The sequence below is a fragment of the Coffea eugenioides genome, chromosome 6, assembly GCF_003713205.1.
Source record: "Coffea eugenioides isolate CCC68of chromosome 6, Ceug_1.0, whole genome shotgun sequence".
Lineage (NCBI taxonomy): Eukaryota > Viridiplantae > Streptophyta > Magnoliopsida > Gentianales > Rubiaceae > Coffea > Coffea eugenioides.
Window position 1 is genome coordinate 9,289,332 of NC_040040.1, and position 25,108 is coordinate 9,314,439.

Consider the following 25,108-nt stretch of genomic DNA (forward strand, 5'->3'; position numbering starts at 1 on the left):
ACAAACCTCCCCTAACATTTACCAATTCACGGAGTCCTCACTTCTACTTTTCGAAATTGCACTAACCTCCCATGCAGAGTTTGAAGGTGGTACATATCTCTAGTAGGAATCAAAATGAGAGCCATTCTGGATTGATATTAAAGATCCACACCAGTCTGGACAAAGGACAAGCAGCAGTAGGGATCGGAATCTCAGCAACAGACAACATGGGAAGATTGCAAGCAATTTGGGCACTCAGAGAATGTTCATCAGGCGACACTTTACAAGACCAGGCTGTTGCAGTTAGGCTAAGCTCTACTGAAAGTTGGAAGCCAAGGCTGGAGGAACATCAGAATGGAACTGGACAACCGCAAGCTGGTAGATGCCATAAAGGAATCAAGGCTCAACAATCAGCAGATGGCTACATTAATAGAGGACATTAGATCAATCTGTACTTTGTTTCATCAGTGCTCCATCTTTTTTGCCAACTCTAGGAAATTAGAATGTATTAAGTTGAGCATTTATACTCTAAACATCTGGGTAGACGAATAATGGGTGAATCCCAATCTTAGATGCTAGGCATCAGTGATCTTGTGGGACAGTTTGTCCGTTTGATTGGACCCTTGTCCAAATACTGTAAAGTTTACGGATATATATATAAAGCTAACGTTTTGACAATAAAAAAACATATCTCTAGTAGGACATATATTTTAGTGTATTTTTAAATTTTGCAGTGTAAAATGTTTGCCCCTCACAAAACCGAGGGGTATCTGCTGTCACTGGCAGTGACGATGGGATATGGTGTAAGTACTGCAAAAATAAATGTATGAATTAAAATAATATAAGTAGATGCCAACACAATAATAGGTAAAAATATATGTACAATAATTTTTAGCTCTCATTGAAATTTATGCTCAAAATTTTGTTATATTTTATCATCATGTTATGTTAGTATCTACATTCACTATATTAATATTTACATTTGTTATAATAACAGACGTTTTGTACTATATCATGCTGTCACCAAAAACCCTTAGTATCCCCTAGAAGTTGGTTATTGCCACCACTTTCATACACGTGTTAAAGTCGTTAGAACTTAGAATACTGTAGGAAAGTGGGAGATGGTAATGGTTGCAGCAAGCGCCACCAACAATAGCCACTAAAAAATTAGAAGTTAAAAAAAATAAAATAGAAACAAAGGATTTCTTGTGTGAAAATATTTATCCAAGTGCATGAAAAGTTACATATATTTATTAAACATGAATTAATGGGCATTTATGTAAATTTTTTTGGATTTCCATAATCTTACCACTATACATATATATATGTATGTATGTAATATATGTATGAAAGTTGTCATTTTAATTATTCATATTCTTTCTTCTAGGTGGCATGACTAATTGAAAAGAATTAATTGATTATTTGGATACTTAGGTTTCGCCCATATTTGCATCCACCTTTTTTTTTATAATTAATTTTCCTTATAGTTTTTTTTTCTCCTCAAACAACTTTATCTTTTTTAATAGATTTAGTTATTTGCTCTTATGGTTCCTTTTCTTTTAACAAAAAATCAAATTTTTTTATAATTTGGTACAAAATTTTTATCCAGATGAATTAACTTAGTCTACAAAAAAAAAAAATTAACTGTTACACTAATAGATTTATCAATATTGCTGAAAATTGAATATTTATTGATTAAGAAAATAAATTACTAGATCTTTTGTACTTTTAATTAAGTATGAATATGTAGTTATAGATTTATAGTGACTATAAAATTTTTGATTATCTAAAAGAATATCTATATATAAAAAAGAGAATATATATCGATTTTTGACATATGTTACAATATTTGATGAATTCTATTATATTATAGTAAATGTATGTAAGGAAGTTTCTAAGAATTAGTATGATAGTTAGCATTTAGGATACATCAATTTGCTAAAATTAATATAAAAAATTTGTGGGATCGTTGTTAATTTTTTATTTAAATTATTAATGTTTACACAAATACACAATAAAAAAGAATGTACTAAGGCACGGGGCAAGATACTAGTATGATATGACTTAGAGGTGGCAATACGGATAAATGGTTCATAATTGGTTTTGACTTAATGGATGGTGGATGAAATTTATCCAATCCATTTAGATCCATTTAATAAATGGATTTAAATAGATGGATCTAAATGGATTAAATAAAAACCAATTATCCATTTATAATCCATTTAAATATTATTTACTCATTGGAGCAATCAGTATCTCTGACTGAAACGATATATACATACATGGTAAAACACAAAACAGCCTTGAGGGTGGGAAGGTTTGTGCCTTGATTTGTATAATTATGGGAGGCTGCCCATTTTTCTGCTAGGCCCTCTCCTTCAAGCTTTCGATCCACATCCGACATCTTAGGCCGGTGGGCGGGGAGGTATTGAGTGCAAAGTAGAGCAACTTGGAGCATCTCACCCACCTCAATCCGGTCACAGTTGATCCCCAATTCTCTATCCACCAAAACTTCAATTTTATTTGGTTTTTAAGTAAATGGATATATATGGTTTTTATGGATAATCCATATAAATCCATTTAATTTAATGGTTTTACTTTGATCAACCATTTAAAACCAATACTATAAATGAATAATCCAAATCTATTTAATTATGGATTATATGAATGGATAAATGGATTTCAATCCAAATTGCCACCTCTAATATGACTATTGTTATTAGGTCGTCAATTCGCCTAAAGCTAGGCAAGTTGGTTTGGTATTGATATACTCCAGTTTATATCAATTTTAAACACTACCATTAATTACTCTTACGGTTTATTTTCTTTTATAATTCAAATGTATTATGCTACTAAATTAAGTGTTTTTATGTATGAAACGTGTTGAGATATTTTTAAAATATAAAAATAACACTATATGCTACTACCGCCCATCTCCACCACCATCGCCGTTGCCACTATCACTGTCACCATCCTCTCTCCCTTCCCCTTCCTCACCCCTTTCCCCCTTCATCCTTTTTCATTCTCAAATTTGGTTGCGACTGGAAGGCCGTGATTAGAAAATGATCGGATGAAGAATCTTTGATTATGACCAAAGGTTGCGTTTAGAAGGGGAAAAGGGAGGGGAGGTTTGGTGGGGGAGGGAACGGAGGGGAGGTTTGGCGGAGGGACGGGGATGGAGGGGAGGAAAAGAAAGGAGGAGGAAAGCCGGAACGAAAGGAGGGAGATGAGAGATGAGGAGGAAGAAGAGGGGATGGTGAAGGTGGTGATATTGATGATAGTCAGTCGTGATAGAAATGATCTCTAATTAAATGTATTTAACGCTATATAAATTAGATATTTTTAAAATTATTTTTGAAGAATGTTATCGTAAGCTCCACGTATATTAAAATAACAAGCAGACCCGATGTTTTAAATTTGCACGCTCGATTAAATCACCCCGCAAGTGTGGCCCCTAGAGGGGCTAAGGACGGAGCAATGAATGAAAGTTGCGGAGCAGTCACCGCAGAGAGAGAACGGGATGGAAGCCAAAGTCCACAGAGGGGACGCCTGGCCCCATTTTTCTGTCGCTTCTTTCCGTGACAGTAGTCTTTCCATCGTACACGTTACCAATTCTTTCAACTACAAGAGTTTCGATCCACTGCAATCAAAAGTCTCAGGGTTGCACCTCCAACCGGACACCTTGCATGGTAATCAGCCGTCAAACATAACTTGAATGACATATCACCCTTGCCAAAGGAACAGCTCTACTCCCTTCCAGACTTCTCTCCTCGCCGACACGTGGGACTGGGGACTTCCGCGTACTGCAATGAGAGTACCTTGGGAAAGCAAAAGCTTACAATAGAAGGCCCACCTGAACCTTAACGACAAACATGTTCGCGCACTTTATTTAATTAGATCACTTAATCATTTTTTATTTTTCACAGTCACGGCAGCCTCTCACTCCAAGACCAAACCAATACGAAAGAGCCACCACAGTCACTCGGGTAAAGTGAAACTACAGAAGTCACAGAAAAGAAAAGGGTTGCGGTTTATACGCACGGGGTCTGGTCCAGCAAAAGAATTACTGCTACATGCGCTAGCTAGAATACAAAAGAGATTAAGCGGAGGTGGGATTTTCCCATTTTGCTGAATTCTGACGATGACAAAATGAAAATTGAAGTACACCTTTAGGCAATAGGTCTCTTCACTTTAGGTCACATGCTGATCTTATAACGGAGAGTTGGTGGAAAAAACAGTTAAGGCTCCCCCACCCGACCCAAAACTCACACCAAACACACATTAGAGGTGTGCATCATAGAGCTTCCCGGACGGTTCACTTGGTGTAAAGGCATGGTTTTATGCAGATAATACTACTGGGGAAGGATTTTGGACCGATTTAACTGAACGATCGGAAAGGTAAATCAGATTCACATCAGTTTCTTGAAAGAAAAAAAGGGTTCCTCAGAAATTGAAACTGTATCTTTTACACTTGAAAAAGTAGAAAGGGTGCTTATGTCTGAGATCATGCATCGTCCAAAGTGCGATTTTGCAGGGTGATGAAATTTGTTAGTCTGATGATTTTTCTTAACGTTCTTAAGATAGTACTAGTTAAGATTTCAGCAGTACTTTTGAGTTTGTGCAAAGTGATCTAATTGGCATCTGAAATCTAGCTCTAAGATTGTTCTAGTGGTTACTGTTAGCTGTTCAAGATTTCCGAGAAAAAAGGTGTACTTAATAATTATTGACTTGAAGCTTTGGCATATTTTATCTTATAAATCTGCACGAACTAAGGAAAAATTGTTCCTTTTTCCCTCAAAATAGAAAATAGAGTGAAAGAATTATTCAGGTGATATGGTGAAACTGGTTTTTTTCATCACATTCCTTGGAATCCCGATTTCTTAACCAAACCCACCCCCCCCCCCCCCCCCCCAAAAACCAAAAAAAAAAAGAAAAAGAAAAAGAACTCCCTAATGGGGTTCTACCGTTCTAGGCGTCAATGTAGTTAGTTTAGTTGTGTACTTTACTTTGGTGTGTTGATTATCGTTGCCGCAACTCATTAGCAATGGCAAACGGTACTACTATACGGATATTAATGCCTCAACTAAGATGGACTGGTAATGATGTTGGAAGTTGGATTTTAGGAGTTGGGTTTCACCGCGGATGAAATAAGGTGATTTTGAGGCAGGACAAGACGGGCAGAGTCGTGGTATGCTAGGGCGCTTGCATGGTTCCTCGATGTACAAGCGTGGAACATCGACAGATAACATGGATTCCTTTGACATAGATGACAATTCTGGTAAGTTTGTGCGTGTGTGTCTCTCTCTTCCTTGATCGAGAGTTTTGTTATAGTTGCCTACTTTTTTATGGAACCTGATGGCTTATTTACAAACGTTGTGCATATATTAGTCACATATGTGCTGTGTGCTTACTGAGCTCTTGTTCTGGACACATAACACACTGTTCCTACTCTGTGCTAGCAGTGACCTTTGCTTTTAAATCCAGCAGAACGTCTAGCATGGCGTACACATTCTTGCTAAAACATCATCCAACAAAAAAATAGAAAACAAAATGAGGAGGAAGAAAAAGAAAGAGACCTGACTTCTTGGATATACACCAAGTTACTTATCCTCTGTTTGTAAGGAATTTGATCTGACTTCTTGTAAATCCTGTAGCCCTTCTGGAGAATGGTATGGAACAAGAGACTTCAACTCCCTCCTGGAAGCTTTCTTTCCCACATGTTCTTGTGGCAACAATTGTCTCGTTCTTGTTTGGCTACCATCTTGGGTTGGTTTTTATCTCAAGTTTTCTTTTTTCCTTTCAAATACATACATTTATTTTTACGTTTGATTAAGAACTTCTATATTCACAGAGTAGTTAATGAACCGCTCGAAAGCATTGCTTCGGATCTTGGTTTCAATGGAAACACATTAGAGGAAGGTAAAATACATTTCATTGTACCAGAAAGTTTTCTACAATATTGGTTTTAAATTGAAAATGGATGCAGCATCTTGGTTTTCATCCTGTTTGTACTTTGAATATGAAGGTCTTGTTGTAAGTACATGCCTGGCTGGTGCTTTTCTTGGATCTCTTGCCAGTGGCTGGATTGCTGATGGAGTGGGGCGTCGAAGGGCATTTCAGTTGTGTGCATTGCCCATGATAGTCGGTTCCGCTCTATCGTAAGTACTAAAGTTCTTGTGCTTAGTTATTTTTCGTTAAAGGTCTCTTGTGATACCTTAGAATCTAAATACTGGTTGCTTTCCCTTTATCAAGATTATTTGCTCTGTTTATTCCTCTATATTATGCACTTATATTTTCTTTTGACAATGCTTGCCCTTTTAGTGCGGCCCAATTTTTTACTGAACAAGTATGGCTGTTGCTGGCAAATTCCATTTTTAGTTGAGTCAAAATTTTCCTACCATATATTCTGATTGAATCTCATTTTCAATCGAATAAGTTTGTCCTATGACACTTGCTATTTATGGTTTTGGTCAAAATGCAATGGGGCTTACTCGCCAATGCAGACAAACTTGCATGCTTGAGACCTTACAATCACATATTATTGACCAGATGTCAATGCACTGTGTTTGCATTTTCTAAGATAAATTCCTCAACTGAGTTTTATTATCTGGATTAGTTTGCAGGGGTAGTCTTGTTTCCACATGGTGCATTTGCATTAAATTCTAAACTTTTCCTGATACATGGTCCCTATTAGCAGTCAAATAGAAGCATTCAACTATCTATTTTATGCATCTTTCTTATGGATTTTATGGATGACCAATGAAATATTGAGCCATTTGTATATCAGATCTTAGCTCTTGCATTGCTTTTCTAGGGATATACTTGGCCATGCTTCTGTCTTTTCTTTTCTATTCTGTGATTCTCATGCAGATGCCTACTCTTGTTGCTTTACTCCTTTATCCTCTGGAAACGCTCTTATGACACTTAGCTATTTCAATTTGGTGATGTTCAGTAAATGGAATGGCCATCTGAAAGAGAAAAGATTAGAAACTGCCTACTTTTTTTTTTTTTTTTTGGTTTGACATATAGGAAAATTTGGCTACCTTTTCATTAGAAAAAAGGGATAGATTTCTAAAGAACTTTTCCTTTCAATTTGTTGGAAATCAGATTGTCACTTTCTCATGGTTAGTCATGCATCGACCAATCCTATTTGCAGCTTCCAATTTGGATTGGGTGGCTTCCTTGAGGATATCTTGCTTTTGACTTGACAAAAGGTACTAATACATGCATTTCCAGGGCGACAACTAGGACACTGGTGGGTATGCTTCTAGGAAGATTTTTAGTTGGAATAGGACTTGGTGTTGGTCCACCTGTTGCATCTCTTTACGTGACAGAGGTATAGGAAATATTAGTTTTTAACATAATTTCTTTCATGGTTTTTGCTTTCTAAACCAGAATGCCTATCTATTAGCTTTTCTTGTACTTAATTTTATTTTCTGAAGTAGGTTTCTCCTGCTCATGTACGGGGTACTTATGGAAGCTTTATACAAATAGTTCTGTGTTTTGGATTGATGGCATCTCTTTTAGTTGGAATTCCTGTCAAGAGTATCGTTGGCTGGTAAGGACATTTAATGAGTAGTGCAATGTTTTTAAGAACCTCTTTGTTCTCGGTTTGCTGTCTCATCTATGCTATTGTAATATATGTGCTCAGGTGGCGGTATTGTTTCTGGATATCTACAATACCAGCTGCTCTTCTTGCCCTTGCCATGGTGTTTTGTGTTGAATCTCCCCATTGGCTTTATAAGGTGTACTTTCTAGATTCATTATCACTGTTTACCATTCATTTATTTTATTCCTTGAGATATCCTCTCCCTCCTAATTTTTGTCCGGAAGATTACAAGTCTCTAGAGAGTTAATGTAAGCATATAACGTGCGTTTCATGAATGAAACAGGGAATTGTATTACTTTGGGACAAAAGAAATCTGGTTTGTGGAAGGATATTATTGTCTTCATTAGTCACCTTATTTTGCTTCTTGCCTCTATATCTATTGATTGCAGTCTTTAATTTTTAAGTTCCTAAAGTTAAAAAACCATATGCTTTCAATTTTCTGTGCATTTTAGGTCATTGTTTGATTAGTTTACTTACCACTTACAATCATATGGTGAATTATATTCACATGTACCTAATTTAATCCTTCTCAGTAACATGATGTTGATTTTGTGGCAACTAGTGTTTGATCAATATTATCCGATTAATTCTGCATAAGCTTGGTTTATGTGATAGTTACTCATGGATGATGGTTAACTTGGACAAGATTTTTGACAGAATGGAATCTTGTCAGTAGAAAATGTATGATAAGTTGTAATTTAATGGAGAACATTTCTCTGAAAAGAGTTGATAACAGATCAGATATTTAGATTTGTGTGGTAAGGCCCCAAAAGCATATGACTTAATAATTGGTTGGATTAGTTACTTAAAACTTTTTTTTGGTAATATGCCAGATGCTGGGAAGAATAAATTCTGACAGTTATCACCTTTTAGTTGTACTATTGCTATCATTTGCTGTGGTTTCCAACTGGAAGTGTGTAACCTGACAAGATATCATCATGTTGCTTTATCACATTGAACAAACTTCTACTGCATTTTCTGTTGTTAGTTGCTTATCTCTTCCCTTGATTGACATAGCAAGGACGAATTGCTGAAGCTGAAGCTGAATTTGGGAGGATTTTTGGAGTTCCACATGTCAAAACTGCAATTACAGAATTGGCTAAGATAGACAGAGGTGATGAAGCTGATAGTGTAAATCTCAGCGAATTAATGCTCGGTCGACATTCCAGAGGTAGATACAATGTCTCAAATGTATCACTTTTAGTTTGCGTGTTAAAGTTGTTTAATCTTAGCCTTTTGAAAATGTATCTGTTAGATCTGTGCTTCTTTGTTGATTTCTTGGTCTGGTGAAAACTTTTGTAGTTCTTATTAATTAGTTTCTTCTTTATTAAGTGCTTTGTCATTTATTCATTCCTTTTGCAGTTGTTTTTATTGGATCAGCCCTATATGCTTTACAACAGCTATCTGGAATAAATGCTGTGTTTTATTTCTCTTCAACTGTATTTAGACGTGCTGGAGTATCGTCGAACCTGGCAAATGTTCTTGTAGGAATTGCAAATTTAACAGGTATACGTTCATTTTTCAGCATCTGGCTCTCTCTTCCTACAGATGTTTATTTGTTAATTATCCAATGTCTAGCTGGTATCTTACTCTCATTACTTACATACCATTTCGTTGATTGAGCTGAATATTTTGTTTTCTTCAGGTGCCATTATTGCACTTATACTGATGGACAAACTGGGAAGGAGAATCCTTCTCCTTTGGAGCTTCTTTGGCATGGTAAAGCACTTGCTTGGGCACTTGAAAGTTTAGTTCACCTTGCAACCTGGGAAGCACATCATTTGTTTGTAATATGATTTAGGTTCACATCAACTTCCTTTATGAGAGTCACGAAATTCCTAAGCTGATACGTAATTGATTCATGATCTCTATGAATCCCTAGATCTTAATAATAAGAAGTAATGTATTATGTTTGTCTGCTTGAAAATCATAGTTGGGTACCAAAATTCCATAATTACCCCATTCTTTTTCCACAGCTTGAACTACATCATTCTAGTAGCGTTTTAAGTAAATTGCTGTTGAAATAGAAGTCCCTGCCAATTATATAAATCTGATTCCCACTTTATTTGTCATGCTTACAATAATTATTTGCAGAACTGTGAACCTATAATTTGCCTTAATTCATTTAGCTTTTGACTTTTGATGCTTTTGACTTTTGAGGTTATATATTTTCTCCTTGATTCTGTTTCTAATATCATTCTCTTCAACTGCCGTGTTCAGGCGGCAGCAATGGCTCTTCAAGTTTTTGCTGCAAGTTTGCCTGGATCAACCTCTGGAAGCTTTTATTTGTCTATTGGAAGCATGTTGATGTAAGTATAATATGCACTTGCATTCGAGAAGACAATTCCTGTTTTGCTGAACGTATCTGCTGAGAAGAAAATTCTGAGAGAAACATTTGATTAATGGATGACTTGCTATATAGAGTGGAGTTATCAAATGACACTTAATTTCAAACTTTACAGTTTATTTGGGGGATTTATGCCCTTGCTTGAGATTTGACCTGTAGAGAAATGGATTTATTATCTTTTGTCTCTAGGCTGGGGTTTGCCGTCCTGGTTCTTTTTCTCACATTGCCATGCCCATGCACACAAGCAGCTTTTGAGCTGTTATGGGGTTTACTTGGCGGCAAAGAATTCTGGAAATTAAATGATTTAGTGCATCAATAGTACATTTGATCAGGATGGCAGCAGAGAGGATGAAATAGTACTTTGTGACTTGTTTGTGCAGGTTTGTCTTGACATTTGCCACTGGAGCTGGTCCAGTTCCAAGTCTTCTCCTTCCAGAAATATTACCAAGCAGAATTAGGGCAAAAGCTATGGCATTTTGTATGTCAGTCCACTGGGTAATAATTTTTCTAGTTTACTACTCTTTCATTATTATGCATGCCTGTATTTGAAAATTGGGACCTCCAAATAAGGAGCTATCAAGGCTAATGTGCCTGGCATATCATTGGCAATTTTATGTTAGGCCTGCCCTATGAATCTTTCTTTTATGTTGATTAATGAAAATTCAAAATATAATAAATGAAATTGTAGGAGTTTTTTGCTATATGATGTGATGTTGCTTTTCGTTTAGGTGTTAAATTTCTTTGTTGGCTTGATGTTCTTGCCGCTGCTTGAGCAAATCGGACCGCAGCTATTATACTCCATTTTTGGTACTTTCTGCCTGATGGCGGTGGTTTTTGTGAAGAGGAATGTTATGGAAACCAAAGGCAAATCGCTTCAAGAAATTGAGATAGCTCTTCTTCCACAATGGTACCTTTTCTTTTAATCATGAGTTTACCAGTGAATCCAATTTAAACTGGCAGAATAATGTTGACTTCCTCCTTTGATGTTAATAAACAGATCAGTGACAACCTTGTTCAAGGTGGCTGGAATTTCGTAGACCTGTGGTTTGTCGGTCCTAGTAAAATCTGCCAGGGATCTGCTGCTGGAAGTTTGGCTCCTATTCTTTCTGGGTGGGGGTTGATAATTTCTTGGTTCATGGTTATTCATGTGTAATAGGGTCCCAATTGGCCAGCTGCTGGTACTCTGAAAGCTTGCGGAATTTTAGCACTATTTAGGCCGGAATTTTGTTGGTCTATAGAATTATAACTATAGTGTATGTTTGATGTTATGGACAAATGTAATAATGGAGGCATACTTTGAACTTGAAAGTTGCTTGAACTGAAAAAAGAAAAACCAAAAAAAAAAGAGGGAACAGATGCCTGGAAATCCTAATATTAGCTCCAGATTTCCGCACGTACACAAACCGCAGTTGTATGAAATTTCATTGAGTAAAGCATTGTTGCCTTGGCAGTTGCACGAATTTAGAGAGTGGTCATTTTACAATGTACAGGCTGTAAGCGGTCCTTGAACGCAAGCGGGAATGGGGTAGAGGTAGAGGCGGCCTCCACCCATGTCCCACCCCATTTGTGGCGATGGGAACTTGTTACGCCCATGACCCGTTGTTCCTGCCCCATATGTTGGGATGGGGATGGGGTCGGCATCTCCTGAGGTCCAACTCCCATTGTAGCCATTTATTGTGAAGCATCAAAACAGAACCTGAGGCTCAAGAGTCTCCAATGGATAACAAAATCTGTTCTTTTGTGATAATGTCAACTTGTAATTCTCAAATTAAAATTCTGATCCAAACCAACTCAAGCATGAACCAGCAGCTGAAGCAGCTGCATTGGCTGAACTCACAGATTCTGAAACGTGTCCAGTGATAATCATAGGATGCGTTAAAGCAAAAATGTGCTTCGTCACTTTTCAAACTACTATAGCGCAAACATCTGCTTCATCTTTCTGCTGCCGCTCAATGGCATGGTAAGAGCTGTTGCTGCTCAATAGCATAATGAGAGCCGCTGCTTAATTCTGTTTCATCAATACTTTGCAACACTTGCAAAAATTTGTCTTACACGAGGCTTCGACAGAAACAGGTATGATTTCCTTCCGACGCTGCCTAAGCAGAAGAAATGCAATGCCAAAAATATGTAGATACAAGAGGGAGGGGAGAAGGATAAGATGGAGACCAGAAAATAAATATTACTCGTGTATATAGACCCTTCGAGGAGACCATGTTCAAAATCTAAGCCATGAAGCAACTGAGCTTCTCCCTGTTTTACCTAGTTGCCTGGCAGCACAATCCACAACCCTGCCAAATTTTCTCCTTTCGTTATGGCAATCTCAACATGGTTACGTTCCAACCATAATCTGGTGCATTTACAGTGTATTTTAGTAAACGCTATACTGAATTAAAGACATCAGGGAATGAGTCGCAAGATGTTACTGCTTTACCCCATATTTCACAAACGCAGACAAACAGCTCTAGGCAGATTGGCGAACTTCCATAAACTTCAAGAAAACCGAATTGAAAAACCCTCATTAGTTTTTGTCACATCCACTGGACCAAAATCATCAAAGTCAGAATCTGAGTCAAAGGCCCCATAATCACCCCACTCACCAGGGGAACCCTCATCTTGATCACTGTGTTTAGAAGGAATCCTCAGCTCGGATATAGGGACTGGTAATGGTTCTTCAGTCAAGTACTTATCTTGGAGCAATTCCATTGCTGTTGCTCTATTTGCAGGATGAAAACAGAGCAGCTTCTTGACCAGTAGAATTTCATCAGCAGATCGATTAGGTAGACATGATTCTAAGCCAATTGGATTTTCTACTTTACCAAATGAAATTGTTTTGTAATCAGGAAGTTCTTGACAACCAGGCCAAACTTCTTCTGATAAGTTTCCCAAAACACTGATAATTCTACCCAGCTGATCAATATCCGAAGTTCCAGGAAAAAGTGGCTCCAGACTCAAAAGCTCTGCAAATATGCAGCCCAATGACCACAAGTCAATCTCTGTTCCATAGGTTGTAGAGCCATATAGAAGCTCAGGGGCCCTAAACCAACGAGTTCCCACACATGATGTAAGAGGGCCTAACCCCTCATTTTCATCCTCTTCAGCCTCATATGCATAATTCTTGAAAGGATCTTCTTCCATGTCACTTGCTGTACAAGTAGCAAGACAGGAAACATCTCCGTCAGGAATATTGCTTTCTTTATCACCTTCATCCAAGAAATCTCCCTCCCTGAGCTCGTCTGATAGACCTCTAACTTCTTCTTTCCTTAGAGGTTCTGCTTGAATCACTTGACCTTCATCATCAGCATTATCTGTAGAGGGATTGGTTTCAGGTGGATTAGCTACAATTGCATCGTTTGGAGATCTTTGCTCATGAGATTGAGAATTCTCGCCAATAGCAAAATATCCAGGGGCAAGAAGTATCCTAGCCTGCAAAAAAGAACAAGGAATATGAGTGACTAGAAGCACTTAAACGTTCATATTGATGGAATATTACAAAGGCTCGTATACATGCATAGACTACTGGCTTGAACGTTCATATTGACGGAATATTTGATTCCTTATTTTATGGTTGTTTTCAGAATATTCTGAGTTAGTATAGAATTAAAATCACCAACTATTATTTAGCTTCCAAGGCTCAATCTTGTGCTAGAATTACAGGTTAAAGTAAAGAAATGCCAAATGCCTCCCAATTTCCATTTTTACTACTACTGAATGTGGGTAGAATCACAACGCTACTTATGATCATATGCTCCTGTACTGTATACTAAATACTTGTAGACTAAACACACATGATCATAACACAGAGTCAAATATGCAAGGAAAAACGACCGTTTACCTGTCCAAAATCAGCTAACTTAAGGACCCCATCAGCCGAAATCAACAAATTAGTGGGTTTTAAGTCTCTATGCACGATTGAATTCCGATGACAAGCGTCCACCCCACAAAGTATCTGTACCATCCACCTCTTGATTTCCCCGGTTCTCAACCCTCGATCCTTCCACTCACCCTTTTTGGCCTCTCTTATGACGTCGGACAAATCAGTGGGCAAATACTCGAGCACCAGCACGGCGTCTTCGTCCTCGCCCCAGAAGTGCTCATGCAGAACGACGACGTTGGGGCAATTCTGAAGCGTCTGCAGGGCCTCGATCTCCCGGAAAGCGGACTGGTAGTCGTGGACTTCCTTAAGGGCGACAGTGAGGTTGTCGGAGAGGCGGCGGGCTCGGTAGACGTCGGAGTAGGCGCCTGAGCCCACGTGGTCTAGGATCTGATACTTTGAAATGATTTCTCTGCGAGTGTGGATGCTCCAGCTCTTGGATGGAGGAAGGTCCATCTGGGCGAATGGCGATGATGGGTCGGGGCTTTGGAGTTTGGAGGTTGAAATTGGAGCCAAATGGAATGCTGTAGGCGCTTCTTTTCTTTTTCGAGGGGTGGAAATATATGGAGTCTCTCTCTCTCTCTCCCCGGCTTTTAATTTTTTCCTGGGGAAGAAGATGATGGCGAGAGATGTCACGTGATCTTGACGGAATGCACGTGATTTTCACAAATGGTAGTGGTGGAAATGGGAAAGAATAATACTCGATGTAAAGCAGCTATCTGAGTCGAGCAGAGGTCGATTAATGCAACTACTCACCCTGCTCGACTGAAAAATGCTTGAATTCTTTAAAGTTAAGTTCAAATTTGAAATCGACTCAACTTTATTTATCTTACTCGAATTTGAACTCGAACTTTGATGAAATTGAGCTTAATTGAAATCAATTGAGTTTTTGAGCTTGATTTTCAAGTAAATTTCATATTATAATAAATAATTAAAATTATATTATAAATATACTACTCAATTAAGACTCCGATGAGTATCGGTGTTTTCTTGACTCGAACTTTGACCAAATCAAGTATTGAGTTCTATCAAGTTTTCACGCTTGATTTTCAAGTAAATTTCATAATATTATAATAAAAAAATAAAATTATATTATAAATGCACTACTCAATAAAAGTTTGATGAATACTCGAGTTTCGATGTTTTCTTTATTCGATCTCAACTCGATTACACGAGATTATTTGTCCAAATATATTTGCTTACATCACCATTACAATTTTTAATATATCTTTTTATCTTCCTAAATACCTTTTTATTTCACATACATCACATCACAAAAAATGTTAGAGTAAAAATATCTCAAATAATTTACAATCCAAACACACTCTTTGTCAAATAGTTTGAACTCAACTTGAATTCGATCAATGCCAAGTTCGAATCAAACTTTTGACCGAATTATCCACAAACTCGAACCGAGTAGAAGGCAAGGTAGGAGGAACTAGATCCCAAACTTGCACCCCTACCGAGTACTCTAGTAGCTCTACTCGGGTTAATTTCAATTTTCCCCTCACAGTAGTTCAGAATCGCAAATGTGCTCCTACATGGATTTATAACTCTCAACTTGGCTCCCCATAAAAAGAGCATTTGCTTTAATTGGGCTTCAGTTGAGGTCCACAGAAATTTTACCATATTCAACAGCGCAGTGCCCCCCTCCCCTCTCCTCTGGCCGAGTGCTCCCCTTTAATTCCCGCATAGATAAATCATAAATGCATAGAAACTGTTCTGCAGATTATTCTTTATCTGAGCAGAAGTCGTCATATGCACCGGAGCTGCATCTGAGCTCAAGAAAGGGAGACAACAAAGACAAAACGAAAGAACAGAATCATTAACGAGGTTTCTGAGTTTTCACAATACCAAGGAACGCGAAACAACATAGTAGTAGTAATTCACAGTACTTGGTCGAGAGAGAATGAATAATTCCCTCCATCCCTTCGACGTTTCTCTATGGTCAACAACAACAACAACATTGTAGGAAAAAAATAAATAAATAAATAACCCTCATCTTTTAGTTTAGCACTACTACACTTCAATACTACCACGACCACACAACACCTACACGATTATAGAACCGTGAGCCATCTGGGGAATGTGCCCTCTCATTGAGCTCCCAAACCACTTGCAAAAAGCACCATCTATTAGTAACGTTTGTCGTTGATGGGTTCAAGAGATTCTGCCCCATATCTTTTTCTTAGGCAGCAGCACATCCTCCACATACAATCCCCCTGCTGTTCAAAGTGAAACTTCAAGATTAGGATTATGTAGTCGTATAATATAACCTGAACATTGGCACTCGATCGAATAAATTTCCAATCCCATAAAAAAAAAAAAAAAAGATTTTAGAAGAAAAACAAATACTAAATGCTTTCGAATCTAATCTGACTCCTTAAAAGTTCATACCATGACGGAAAACACATTCCACATTCCATCTGATCTTTTTAACAATTTCGATCTTTTCTGATCATAATAGTAGAGTATAGAATTCTTTCAAGCAGTCTGCTAGAGTTTTCTATGTGTTGATTAACTATTTCTACATCATACAATTTGGCATTTTCAAAAACTGAACCAAAACAAGAAGCATAGCTCAAGGCTCTTTCTTTAGAATTTATTTGTTTTCTATATGTTTCTTATAGCTGTCATTTGAGCTAGGATGCTCCAATACCAATTCATGTAACCTGATTTTCTCATTCTTTATCGAGATTGATGAAAAACCAGACTGACACACGTTAATTCCAGGGAAACAAACAACAGAAAAGGATGCAATGGTACTCACACGATGGAACAGCCAGAGCTTCTCTGTCTTCTCTTTCGTGCCATTTCCTTCCGCCTTGGAGGTTGAAGCACAACTTTTATGGCAGTATCAAATACAGCTTTCACATTCTAATGAAGAGTCATATATTAGCTAAGTTGGCATCAGACTTTCTGGTATCTCAATCCAAAGGCTTAGATCAGGAAAATTTACCTGCTGCGTCTTCGAGCTGCACTCTATGTAAGCAGCTGCGCCTATTTGCTTCCTCAGCTCCTCGCCCTGTATTGCAAGTCGTAATTTAAGTCAGAGAAGCTCTTACTTTGCTCTGAATAGACTAAATTTTTGCAGTTAATGTCCACGTACTTGGGCGGAGGTGATGATGTTTGAACCAAAATGATCAGCCATATACCCCCTGTCCTCGCGAAGATCTGTAGTTAAGGCCATGCTGATACATTATTAATTTTCTTTTTGAACTCTTAATAAGAGCTCCATGCCATAAACACCACCAGAAGAGTATTTATTTGATCAAATCTATGCATACCTAACTTTGTACCAACGAGTACAATAGGAACATTGGGTGCAAAGCGACGAAGTTCCGGCATCCACTGGATGAAAATTGAAATAAAGAACATATATTGTCACTCTTTGCTACTTGCTAGAAACTGTTGGAAAATCACTGATCACTGTTCTGTATCTTATTCATTTATTTACTCATTTGGTAGAGCATTTAGCAAATTGAAGATTTCAATTTCTTGAGAAAATCGAAAAGCCAAAGGAAAGCGAAAGGGCACCAAAAAATCACTCTAGAAGAAGTGATTGCCAGCGATATTAATACCTTCTTGAGGACGTTTTCATAACTAGCCCGACTGATTAAAGAAAAGGCCAACACAAATATGTCTGCACCTCTGTAACTCAGAGGTCTCAGCCTGCTGTAATCTTCCTGACCTGTAGATGATAAATGACTAAGCATTACGGAATAACCAGAATTTCGCAGTTTTCACTAGATAAAATACACAAGCTTAATGGTGGAAAAAGAAAATGCCTGCAGTATCCCATAATCCCAAATTTACAATATTTCCATCCACAGCCACATTAGCACTGAAGTTGTCAAACACCGTAGGGATGTAATCCTGCAAGAGAAATCCAAAGTATAAGAAAGAGGTAGAGATGTGCAAGCACTCAACAAAAATCAAAGATCAAAAATCAAAGATCAGCACAAGAAAAATGAAGTCAGCCCTTAAACTCTTGAACAGATAAACTAAATAATCAGAGGAAAGTAGCTCAAATGTAAAGGAAAAGACAACATTTTTACAGCTTTCCATGTCAGAATAAAATGTGGAATCAAATGCTACAAAGACATTCCCCCCCCCCCCCTTTCTTGGCAGATGTCCTATCAGAAATCTTTGATGTTGAAAAAAAAAAGAAAAAGGAATCCCATTAACAGCAAACTCAGAAGAAAAATGCACACAAAAAGAAACAAAAATGGAAAATTGAAAGGCTTTCTTAAAGATGGTTGAAAGAGGAAGAGAAAACCCACAGTTGGGAACTTGTTACTAGTGTAACAAATGAGCATGCAAGTCTTTCCAACAGCTCCATCTCCCACAGTCACACATTTTATGAACTTTGAAGCACTCATTTTCTGAAACAAGAGATTCTACGGTGAGCCCTCAGCAACAGCACTTGTCTATCAATTCTCCAAAAAAAAAAAAAAAAAGGTCCACAGTTTTTTGTGCTAAAGTAGAAAAAAGAGGCTTGAAATGAAAGGAAAGTTGAAAAAACAAGAGGAGAAAGCAGGGGGAGAGGGTAGGAAATAGGAACTACGAAGAAGAGAACAAGAAAAGAAGAGGATCCCAAAATGGTTGAAGAGACAAATAAGAAAGGTTAGAGAGAGAGAGGCCCCCTCCTCTTGTTAGGATGGCTTGTTAGTAGTTTCAAGAAATACATTAAAATAAACGACAGAGGAAGACATGGGGGTACCAGCAGTCAAACCATCTGACACCACTGCAATCTTCAGTCTTCATCCCTCTCAATAAATTTCAAATCTAGCAGAAATTTTTTTTTTTTAAATGCAGAAAGTTAATTGGGACCCCCTTTCTCAAACGGCTCCAAAAGACTTTCATTGCTGGGATCCATCTGGCTCACTAATGTGTCGGGTGCTGCGCATTATTCACTTGTGTCCTGGGTGAAATAATAAATTTGTGCTACTCCACCAAGTTTGTAGAAATTAACAGCCAGAAAACTACCTTATTTAATTTCTAGCCAAAAAAAGAAAAAGAAAATTACCTTAATTAAGGAGAAAAAGGATGAATTTCGGTCATGGTTACCAGAATTTAGACGTATGTCTGGACATCAATGACCAGAACTGACAACTAGCGGATGGCTTCGATCTGCGTAATTGCTGAGGCCATAAAATGGGATATTCTAAAGCATTTACAAATTGATTTACACTCTTTGGAACGTAATCCATATGCCACGTCATCATTCCATTTTCTTCTCTTTTATTACACTTCGACTCACAATAAATTACACTTCATAAGGTGTAATAGCATGAGTTCACAATTAAATCAAATATTTATTTTAATAATGCATAACTCATATCCCATAAATAAATAAAGTAATTTTTTAAAATAATTTTGTCATTTTTAGAAAATAAAGTATTAACTTTCATTAAATTTTTTACCTTTTGAATTTTTTATTTTCTAAAAATGATATTATTAATTTTTTAAGTTTGAACAATATATCTTTTTCTATCTCTAAAAAATAAGTGTGTTGTGTGTTTATATAGAGAGTTAAAATCTGACAGTTGAAAAAATTAACGTTACAAATTTAAATCGTTGCAAAAAATGAATTGTAATGGGGGCCACCCAGGATTATACGTGTAATGGGTATTACACGGCCACAATGGAGTGAACGTGTAATAACCCATTACAATGTCAAACATTACACCACCGTTGGAGATGCTCTAAGCTTAAAGTGAATTGTTTCGAATGTACTCTTTTGCTTTTGCTTCGTTAAAGAAGACAGCAGTGTGATAATTAGTTCATGTGTTTTAGACATTTTTTTTAAGCGAGGAATGAATTATCCCTCAGTGTCTTTGAACATAAATTGTACAGCTCATCGAGTCTTTGTTTGTCACTGTAAAAATTCTTACTATTAATGAAATTATCTTAAGTATTTTGGAAAAATAAAATAAAATGTGACTTTAGTATTTAATTTAAGAGAAGAGTTAGAAATTAAAAGCGTTTAATAGAAACTTCTGCAACTCCGCTGTCAAATTGTTGTTTTTCATTCAATGCTTTGTTCCTTGGTAAAATTTTGTAGTGTTTCTCAATCACCTTATCTTCATTAGGCAACTAATTGTTGTAACCTTTTATTTGAACAGTAATGAGATTCATAATTCGATTCTTAAGGTTAAGAGTCATTATTTACACAATGAAGAAATTAATTTGTTGACCTTTCATCTTTATTTAAAGAACAAAAGAAATTAATTTTGTTGGCGTATCTAGAAGTCCAACACTAGATTATTTAGGATAATTTTTTGAAAAAATACTGTAGTTTTTTTATTTAATGTGATATATGCGAGATAAAAAAATTAAAAATATATTAATGATGTAAGCAAATGAATTTTTGTAAATAAATAACAAAATGCAAACAAACCCAATATTAATTGTTTTTATTAGGTACGATTAGGAATTTTCCCCTCATGATTTATGCTTGCCCCCTTTCTTTTTCTTTATTAGGGGCGACGGATGGATGGGGATGGGACAAACGCTAATTTGGCAATGTTGGTCATTATCTCCACTAATTTATTACATTGGACATTGAGAACAACAAAGACAGAAACGACAATGCGTCATTTATTCGCATAAAAAAATAAACAGAGAGATAGAGAGAGAGAGAGAGAGAGCGAGAGCGATACTACCTATGCCAAGTATGCTCTAGGGTCTGAGCCCTGTATGAGTAAAATGCAGCGCATATACAGGGTTTCAGTTGGGTTTTTATTGCGGTTGTTGTCCTTGAGACTTTATTGCCTCAAACTTTGGATTTGTTTGAATGAGAATTTGTTTAACCCAGTGGCCACCAAATTTTGGACCATCGATACTTGCGGTAAAAAAATTCTAAAAGAATTACTATCAGAGTACCTTTCTAGTCTGACGACTTCTGTATACCTGCTAGTTACATAATTTTTTTAAACTCTCTTTCTTGTAGAATAATAAAATAGATTAGATTATTCAAATATTATCATCGTTATCGAAAAAAAAGAATAGGAATTTATTTATCAAAATTTATTTATTTGCATCATTAATATATTTTTTAATTAACTTTTTTCCTCACATACATTATAATAAAAAAATGTTACAATATTTTTTTAAATTATTTCAAATAATCTACTCTCCAAACACTCTTTATAACCCCTTGAAGGAAGAAAAAATAATTTTAAAAAAACTTTCAGTTGAGGTTGTACCTTTTATTTTATGACAATTTGCAAATACATAAAAAATTAAGAGAATAAATCATGTATTAAGCTTTTGTAGTTTGATGGGGAATTCATCGTAGGAGTTTAGCAAATAATATGTAGGGATAATTTCAGAAACCTCCCTTGAAGTTTCATGAAATATCACATAACTCCCCTAAACTTTTCAAAATCTATTTAGCACCCTTAAAGTGATTGCAGGGCCATATACTAACATCAAAGGTGATGAATTGTCAATAATACCCTCATATTTAAATTTTCTAAACTTGTTTTTCTTTCTCTAAATTTCCTATTTTTCTTTAACAATGTCTATACAAACATACATACATACATATACACATATATATGTATGTATAATTGAATTGCAAATGTTAATGAAATATTCAATGCATTTGGAAAATAATAGCTGCAGGTTCTTTTTATTTTTTTCCTTTTTTGGTGTTTCACAACTTTATTTATTTATTTATTTATTCCTATTCATGTAGAGCGCAAGAGAAATAAAGTATTTGAAACTCCGAATAGTTTTTCAAATTCTGACTTTTTTTATAATAAAATTTTCATATTTCACACCCATAAAAAAAAGCCTGTCTATTTTGAGTAAATTTTTTGTATGATATTGAAGTTGAATTTCATTTATTACTAAGTTTTTTTTCCTCAAATGCATGATTTTTTCAAATTCTGACTTTTTCTATAATAAAATTTTCATATTTCACACCCATAAAAAAAAGTCTGTCTATTTTGAGTAAATTTTTTGTATGATATTGAAGTTGAATTTCATCTATTACTAAGTTTTTTTTCCTCAAATGCATGATTTTTTCAAATTCTTTTTTCTATAATAAAATTTTCATATTTCACACCCATTAAAAAAAGTCTGTCTATTTTGAGTAAATTTTTTGTATGATATTGAAGTTGAATTTCATCTATTATTAAGTTTTTTTTCCTCAAATGCATAATTTTATACTAATTACCTTCAACACTATGAAGGATTCTATTTATAGAAATAGTTTAAAAAATAGTATTTGTTTTTACTGTCTCTTCCTACTGTAGAAGTGACTATTGGCTGTAACATAAAATCTTACCAATTTTCATCTCCTTACTTTTAAGATGGTTCCAATTTAGTACTTTTTTTTTTGTTGGTTTATAAAATGTTCATTTTTTTTATAGCCTAAGGGTATTAAAGGCACTAAAATAATCTCTCTCCTCAGACATGAATTTTTTAATATTACTTTTGGTAAGAAGGGCTTCAAATGTTACCAAAATGTCAATTCAAGGGGTGCTAAGTGAGATTTTGAAAACCTCAAGGGAGCTAGATGATATTTTATAAAACCTCAGGGGAGGTTTATGAAATTATCCCTAATATGTAATTGGCCTCAGACGTTTTACTACATTTGTGGGGACGTTAGACAAGTAATTATTGATTCTCCAACCCTTTTTCTTTCCTCCCCCAAGACTTTACAAAATTCTTACCGAAGATTATCGAATTTCATCAGCTCACAAAACAACCTGTTGAATCTCTCGGACAAGCCTCAATAATGCGATCATCAATAAATCATTACCTGAGTATTTTTAGGTGAATTAAACGATCCTCGTGCACATGCCGGGGCGATGGAACGTAATAATATAATTTTACTCTTAGTTGCACGACAATCAACTTGTGATCAACTCTGAGCGTATACACTTTATTTATAAGTGTGACTCGTTCTCAATTTCAGAACAACTGGGCTAAGTTCAATTCAATTCTCCTAAATTTCCTTGTACTACTACTACTCAGCGGTGGTGCAATCTCATATTATAAAGGTCTATAAACGAAGTATGAATGGGATCAAGAATTACTTCAACGTTTTTAGAAATACTTTGCTCAACTGTCCCTGCTCAGGTTCTTCGGTTCACAAGCGGCCGGCTCAACTTTGCTTGAGTCCAGCTTTGAACAACAAAATGGGTCAAAGATATGGCTAAATTATAATTAAGGAACCTGTAAACAAGAGAGCGGTCCTCTACGCCAGTCAGAACAGCTCTCTTTTTTATTAGACAATAATACATAATAAAAATACGCTTTATAACACAGCACAAAACATCTTCAAAATATTTAGCACAAAGCGCCGGTTATACACTAAAACACTACTAGTTTCAGGCTGAAAGCTCAACTTCAGAATAAGCTACATCCAAAGGAATTTAGAGAGCCTTGAGGATTTCATCAGCACCAGAGACGGTGAAATCACCCCCAGCTTCAACATTAGCAACAATCACCTTGAGGTTATCCACCAAGAGAGCGAACCTCCTGGATCGAATACCGAGTCCCTTGTCAGAGAGGTCAAGCTCAAGGTTGAGAGCCTTGGTGTAGGTTCCAGAGCCATCAGCCAGAAATTTGACATGCTTGTTCTCAGGAAAAGTTTTTGCCCAAGCCTTCATCACAAAGGGGTCATTGACTGTAAAAGCATAAACCAACCCAATTGTCAGTCAGGACTCAATTAATTCACAACATGGCATACGCTACTCAGATTCTTGCATTTAAGATATCACATGTTTCCAACTTCACCACGATCAGAATTCTATCGACGTTTGATGGGAACTCAATATATAGGAAAGCCTTGCGACAATTCAGTTAACAATGGCGATTATATAAAATATCTATCGTCAACATTTCACTTACTATTTTCCTGTAAATCCAGCAGGTTTGTGACAAAAAAAAATTTATATTTATTGACACGTTTCTCACTTCAATTAGGTGCCATAAAAATAGGTTACCGTATGACTCCATAGCACTCCACCAAGTTTTGAGTTTGCAGCAATAGAAATGATGATATATGCATTCAATCTTTCTATTATTTTTCTTCGCTCAATCGAATGTTCGGTTTTCTCCATAAAAAAAGGTAGAACATTGCCTTGACGGATTGGAAAGCTAGGTGAACTCATAACAATCAGTAACGTTTCCAGATCAAAAAGAGCAAGCCTATCCCCAGATTTTGCTCCAGAATTCAACAATTTCGTTTCGAAAACATACTCAATAATTTAACACGTACAGATGAGAGAGTGAAATGGTGAAAGTAGCAAGAGCAGAGAATTACCGCTAATGCAAATAACTTCGGCAACGCCCTTGGATTTCAACTCCTCGGCTTTCTCAATAAACCCAGGAACATGCTTCAGGCTGCAATCACAACCCATTCCCCAAAAATAAACAACAAAAGAAAATTATGACCCCCATGGAGGACGGCCGACCATTGACCGGCCAAAATAGAATCGCAGAAATAAACAAATGAAAGGGTGGTTGAAGCACCTGCAGGTGGGAGTGAAGGCACCGGGGACGGCGAAGAGGATGACCTTCTTGCCGGCGGCAAGGGAGTGGATGGAGACAGACTGGAGCTGATCTTGTTCGTCGAAGTAAGCCAGGGTCCCATCGGGGATCACATCACCGACTGCAATTGGTGCCATGGCTGAATCGAGGAGCTTGCTATGAAACCAAAGAACGAAAATTCGGCTGGGAATGAAAAGTGTGCGACTGAATTAAAAAAATCTTTTGCGCATCCGTATTTATAGAGGTTTGGATGCTCCCTTCCCCGGATTCCATAGCCCTTTCTTAACCGGGTTTGATAACTATGCGTGAAGTCCGACTCCGATTAACGCGTGAACATTTGGGAATGGGAGATAACGCATTAATTGCTCTAACAGATCGGGATTTGAGGTTAGGCCCTTGAATTTTGCCTTTCCCAAATTTGGAGGATCAGAATAGAAGAATTCGAAATTCATAGTATTGGTACGAGATTTGGAAAAATTTCTAAATAAGGGATGGTGTGAGTTAAGTAAAATAAATGAATAGTAGTATAATAATAGACGATGACTAGATTTATTGTTAAAGCAACTAATTTTTTTATAAAACAAAAATTAATATTATTAATAAATTAGTGGATATCGTGCAATACAATTTGATTGAGAATGAAAACTGTATTAATGATTAATGATAAAAAATACATAAAACATATTACAGATGTATCTGTTTTGAAAAACCATTAGATTTAAATAGTACTAGTACAAAAGATAGCACCGATGTTTGCATGCGATGAACAAAAATTAATCTCGTGAAGTGG

At 36.4% G+C, this 25,108-nt stretch overlaps 4 protein-coding genes across 4 annotated transcripts; 1 reads left to right on the plus strand and 3 right to left on the minus strand.

The window, feature by feature from the left end:
* Nucleotides 1–4,072: 4,072 nt before the first annotated feature.
* On the plus strand, nt 4,073–11,261 carry LOC113776307 (probable plastidic glucose transporter 2). Its single transcript, XM_027321436.1, has 15 exons — nt 4,073–4,377; nt 5,103–5,257; nt 5,634–5,745; nt 5,831–5,898; nt 6,005–6,137; nt 7,216–7,315; nt 7,425–7,537; nt 7,631–7,724; nt 8,606–8,759; nt 8,951–9,094; nt 9,234–9,307; nt 9,809–9,897; nt 10,316–10,430; nt 10,664–10,842; nt 10,933–11,261. Coding segments are annotated over exons 2-15 (1,464 nt in total). The 5' UTR covers nt 4,073–4,377; nt 5,103–5,169; the 3' UTR covers nt 10,934–11,261.
* A 69-nt stretch (nt 11,262–11,330) lies between these two features.
* Nucleotides 11,331–14,529, minus strand: LOC113776308 (cyclin-dependent kinase F-1). The gene is made up of 2 exons (XM_027321437.1): nt 13,768–14,529; nt 11,331–13,358 (listed from the first exon to the last, which is right to left on the minus strand). The coding sequence occupies exons 1-2, from the start codon at nt 14,260–14,262 to the stop codon at nt 12,426–12,428; spliced, it is 1,428 nt and encodes a 475-aa protein (XP_027177238.1). The 5' UTR covers nt 14,263–14,529; the 3' UTR covers nt 11,331–12,425.
* Nucleotides 14,530–15,612: 1,083 nt separating this feature from the next.
* LOC113773708 (rac-like GTP-binding protein ARAC7) lies at nt 15,613–18,520 on the minus strand. The gene is made up of 8 exons (XM_027318331.1): nt 18,090–18,520; nt 17,595–17,682; nt 17,388–17,497; nt 17,094–17,157; nt 16,916–16,980; nt 16,766–16,831; nt 16,577–16,683; nt 15,613–16,031 (listed from the first exon to the last, which is right to left on the minus strand). Exons 1-8 carry the CDS (start codon nt 18,186–18,188, stop codon nt 15,995–15,997), a joined length of 636 nt encoding a protein of 211 aa, XP_027174132.1. The 5' UTR covers nt 18,189–18,520; the 3' UTR covers nt 15,613–15,994.
* A 4,444-nt stretch (nt 18,521–22,964) lies between these two features.
* On the minus strand, nt 22,965–24,523 carry LOC113773709 (peroxiredoxin-2B). Its single transcript, XM_027318332.1, has 3 exons — nt 24,301–24,523; nt 24,092–24,171; nt 22,965–23,452 (listed from the first exon to the last, which is right to left on the minus strand). The coding sequence occupies exons 1-3, from the start codon at nt 24,453–24,455 to the stop codon at nt 23,199–23,201; spliced, it is 489 nt and encodes a 162-aa protein (XP_027174133.1). The 5' UTR covers nt 24,456–24,523; the 3' UTR covers nt 22,965–23,198.
* Between the last annotated feature and the right edge of the window lie 585 nt (nt 24,524–25,108).